The 4858-nt window shown below is 39.4% G+C and overlaps 1 protein-coding gene across 1 annotated transcript in view; it reads left to right on the top strand.

Annotated features, from left to right (window-relative positions):
- Window positions 1–4209: 4209 nt before the first annotated feature.
- The window catches only part of LOC143485497 (uncharacterized), a 9607-nt gene continuing 8958 nt past the window's right edge, over window positions 4210–4858 (top strand). The window contains exons 1-2 of the mRNA XM_076984944.1: window positions 4210–4297; window positions 4837–4858. The exon at window positions 4837–4858 is cut by the window's right edge and continues 90 nt beyond it. Coding sequence (XP_076841059.1) covers window positions 4210–4297; window positions 4837–4858 — 110 coding nt within the window. The remainder of the gene's footprint in view (window positions 4298–4836) is intronic.

Below are 4858 nucleotides of genomic sequence, written 5' to 3'. Positions count from 1 at the left end.
TTATCCTTTCTGCCAGGCTTTCTGCAGCACCTGGACCTCTAACGTGGCTCACCTCTCTGAAATGTGAGGCAGTCACTATTTCTCTCCTAAGTGAATGACACTCAGGTGTAGCACTTTGGGATCTTGTTGCCTCCTCAATAAGGTGTGACTGTGACAAGGTCACAGAAAGTGAGCTTAGGTGTAGCTGTTCTTGGTGTGTTGGCACAAATGAATATTCAGGTGGGCTTAGATGGTAACATTCTAGTGGCAGACTCGGGAATGGGGGTGCATCCTCATGTATGACAACACTGTCAGATGGAGGTGGTGGTTGTTGATAGGACAATACACTGCCAACTTGTACCTTCCCAAAGATGGAGTCCACAAGTGGCTTGTCAGGCGAGATGTTCATTGTGCAGATGAGTGGAAGAGAATCTGCTTTCATTCCAGCGTAGACTGGTCCAGGATTGAGGGTGGCCCGGTGTGGGAGCTCACCGCTGTAGCCCTTGAAAAGTGTACTAAAAGAAGAGTGAATAACATTTATTTTTACACATTGTAATCTGTTCACCAGCACAACTGATTGTGAATCACATATCACATGTCATCTGAAGTACAACGAGGCTAAATTAAATTTTGAAGAGAACAGGGTCTTATCAGATGATCAAAAGCATTTATTTTTTTACCACACACTGTAATCTGCCTATTAAATTTGGTACTACATACCTAACTCCACTGGCTGTAGTAGCACCTGGTTTTGGCTTTAGGACAACCATGGCATCCACGGGTCCAGGCTTCACCCCCTATTAATTTAAAAGATGGTGTTAGTAAAGTGACTGTGATACATTAACTAACATTAAATAATGAAATAAGACAAACCATTGTTGGTGGTTTATGCCACTTCTGTTCTGTCTGTGTGCATGAAAGGACAGGAGGCACGACAGACATGCCAGATTCAGAATAATGAGCAGTCTGGAAAAGCAATGCAACCAAGTGGTTGCAGATTCCGCAACCAGCAACACAAGAGCAGTTGCTGTTAATGAGCACAACTGGCATTGAATCACGTAATGTCATCTGAAATACACAAGAGGCAAAATGTAATATCTTGAAAAGAAGACTTGAGCAATGTCAATAGGCGCAATTTCTGTCCCATCATGTTGTTAGTGGTGAATGTCACTTGTCTATTGTCTCATGTAACGTTTGTGCTGTTTTGCATCACTCTTAAAACACTTGGCTATACTGTCGTTCTATTCTACAGTGTTGTGCATGGTTCAATCTACTAGTTCACTGAGCAACTATAAACTATAAAATATATTTTAGATTTAAACTTCATTTTCACTCCAGATGAAATGCTTACACATAGGAGTGAAACAGGCCTACTTATATTTATATTATTTTGTTGTTTCCACCACCAACAACAGAACAGTGCAGGTTTTACTTCAACTGCTTCTTGAAGAGTGTTATCAGAATATGTTAATAGGTGTAAGTGTTGAAGCCATATGTTAATAAAGAAGATAAAAGATTTGAAAGACAGATTGGCAGATTTTAGAAAATGCAGTTTGAAGAATAGCTGAGGTGGACTATATTCTGCTTTTGAGTCATAGAGGTAGATAACAATAGCTCGAACTGTAAAATAAACTCCCATTTGTTTACTATAGGCAAAACAGACTGCTAATGATTCCCACTCAGCTACTCTGCATTTGGCTACCATTGTAAGCTTTGAAAACCAATGCCTATGGCTATCACAGCTTACGTGAAGTAAGAGCAAGAATAAAAGATTGAACTTGTGTTGAACTAACTTTTGAACTTGTTCAACAGAACTTTGAACGTGACACTGAACAGAACTCGTGTCATTTTAACCAGTCCTACTCTCAGCTGGTGTGGTGTATCTGTTTTCTTCATAGATCTGTAGCAGTGAGCCCTCACTGTTATCTCGTTAGCCTTACTTTTGCCTGATACTTCCATCAGAAATACAAACATGTTTTTAAAAGGCATTTCTAGTACTAGGACAGGTCGGTTCGTTACTAAAAACAACATCACTTCATTAGACTGCCACCTCAGGCTAGCTAGCTAACTAGCGTCAGCCACTTACCTTCAAAATTGCAGAGGTAGGATGAAACGTAGAACTTGAAACCCTTTTCAAGTTTACTCTGTGGCGTTGTACTTGATGCTCTGACAATACGACGCACATCGTTGACGGTAAACTTCGGTAACTCCAAGAGGCACCTTGTGAATTTCATAGACTCGGCCATAAACATCTGCACTTCCGCATACCAACCGGAAATATGGTTACATCCTTACACCAAACGAGGAAGTCGCGCGTGCACCTAGTTTCAAATGACAGTAAAATTGACCAATCATATCTTCCCTCTTAGTGGGCGGGCTTAACTGTATGATAATTTCCGCCCGCTGTGGTGACGCTAGCTGACGTGCGAGTTGTTTACAAGGAGGAACACGGAGTTGTGGACCTTATTTTGTTGGAACCTTATTTTGCTTAAAAAGTTATCTAGTACAGATATTATTGTTTATTGCGTTTCTAAAGCTGTACTGTCGTCTCAGTTTTTTTATTTTATTTTTATTGCAGTTAATTAGGAAAGGGGGGCCCACTTTTAATGGTCACGGTTCGCTACTGATATATATACGGTCTCTGGTATGAACCCTTTGGGTACAAGCCAGGCTGCATCAGGTTATTGTAGCAGCCTGGCTGATTTGGTGTTTTAGTTAAAAAAATAGGAAATTGTGATATGACGTGCTACTCAACTTTGGAATGTTTGGATTAGAATGTTTGGATTTCAATTTCGATGCTGAAAAGCTGAGAAGTAGTCGCACGACATTTTGCTGTGATTTACAATACTTACAAACATTACAAATCTTACAAATAATATCTAATTTACAATCGCAGATCTTTCTATTTGTTCTATATCTTTCTGTCTTTCTATTCTTTCTAATTTTTTATCTCGAGAATGAGTTTTTTCCACAGGAGAACCGACCAGCCAAGGCCTGGCCAGGAACAGAAGAACTTCATAGACACACCAGGTTTTACCACTCATGGTGAGAAAAATACATTTTCATATACTGTACATAATTTTATACTTCTATGTAAGACAGTATATTTAGTTCTTATGAGTATGGATTTCCATAGGCTTATTCATAATAATTAAATATACACATTTATGTAGTAGGTTTCTAAGGTTCAGAAAAATAACATGTATATTTATTCTACTGTCAACTGTCAAGATCTTTATTTTACATTTACACATGGTACAGTATAATATAATTAATAGACCATGGGTTATTTCTTTGACCATGGAAAAAGCAAATAAAAATAAACATTTTTAAAAAGAAACAGATTTCTAACATGACATCACAAATTCTTAAGCATTCTAATGACATCACATGGCACCATAGCCCTTCTTATAATCACTTGTTCATTGGGAAAGACTTACAAGGTTTTTGAGCCTCACTGTGAGGCGTGCTGGGTTTCACTTTACCTGCTGTGGGATTTTCAGGTGTGCCCTACAACCCCCAAGCGACAGTGATCCACACGGATCCCTGTGGACCAGCACCCTTCCCTCACAGAAGGACGGCGGGACCCTCAGATGTCGGCCATGTTAACACCCCTGTAGAAGGACCACTCCACACTGGTACTGTGTAACACTGAAGATTACATGCGTATTCAACAAACCAAATAACCATGCATGATGAAGTAGAAAAAAACATTTATTACATTTGTTTGTAAGGTCTGGCAGAGGTGCAGAACCATCAGCTTTCTGCACATGACCTGACCAGTAAAACATCAGTTTTATCAGAAAATATGACATGACATATTCTTCAACATTGTAATGAATTCAAATGGCACTGTAGCCCTTCTTATAGACCTGATGATCTTAACAGTACACATTCCTCTGTGCCCTGGGTTGGTGTTTTGCATTTAGGCCCTGACATGGAGAGGCAGAGACACCTTGCTCAGCCCCATGTTCAAGGCGAGGTCCTGAGACAGATGGATCCAGTCAACCTCCAGTCTGATGGTGGGTATTTGGGTATTTTGGGTATAACGTTGCTTTGTGTGGAATGCTACGGTTGCTATGGACGCTATTATTGCTATGGAATTCTATTATTGGCTAGTTAGTTAGGTTAGCCTAGCGAACGGTACCACGGAGAGTTTAGAGACAATATGGCGAGGTGATCTGTCTACTGCACTGTTATTCATAATCTTTTTCTTAATGTTCAATCAACATGACAGCAGATGCCCTTCAGAGACCAGTTGGAGACCAGTTGATCCTGGAAGAGGATTATGATGAGAATTATATCCCATCTGAACAAGGTACATTAGCTGTCGCATACTACCTGTTACAGTTTAGGACCCCGGATAAAACTTTTAACAGAGCCGGAGTGGCTAATCGGGAGATTCGGGAGGATTCTCGATGGGCCGGCTCATGTCAATCTCTAGTTTGGGCCGATTGGGATGGAAAAATAATTTTGGGCATGAAACTCCCGGGCTGAAAAAGTGGCCCTGAACTCCGGCCCTGAACTTTAATATATGTTACTGAAATGGTATCATTTAATATCCACCATTGATAAAGTCTACAAGCTACAACAGTTCCATCATTTAAAAACTAAATTATAACATTGACATAATAACTTAATAATATATAATAATATTATAATATATAATAATAATATTAACAACACAGTTCCAGTTGGGACTCCTGTATGTTCGTCCAAGCTATAGCTACACTTTATAACATAGAATCAATCTCCATGCATTATGGACTTAAATATTTGAATTTGTGGGATTTTGTCTTGATTTGAAAATATCATACTTATTGTGGGTATATTCTTCTTATCTGTATTGCTCCTCAGATATCCATGATTTTGCCAGACA

Source organism: Brachyhypopomus gauderio, unplaced genomic scaffold, assembly GCF_052324685.1.
Source record: "Brachyhypopomus gauderio isolate BG-103 unplaced genomic scaffold, BGAUD_0.2 sc34, whole genome shotgun sequence".
NCBI classification, from domain to species: Eukaryota; Metazoa; Chordata; class Actinopteri; order Gymnotiformes; family Hypopomidae; genus Brachyhypopomus; species Brachyhypopomus gauderio.
The sequence above is the reverse complement of the archived record's forward strand: the minus strand, read 5'-3'. Positions and strand labels throughout refer to the sequence as shown.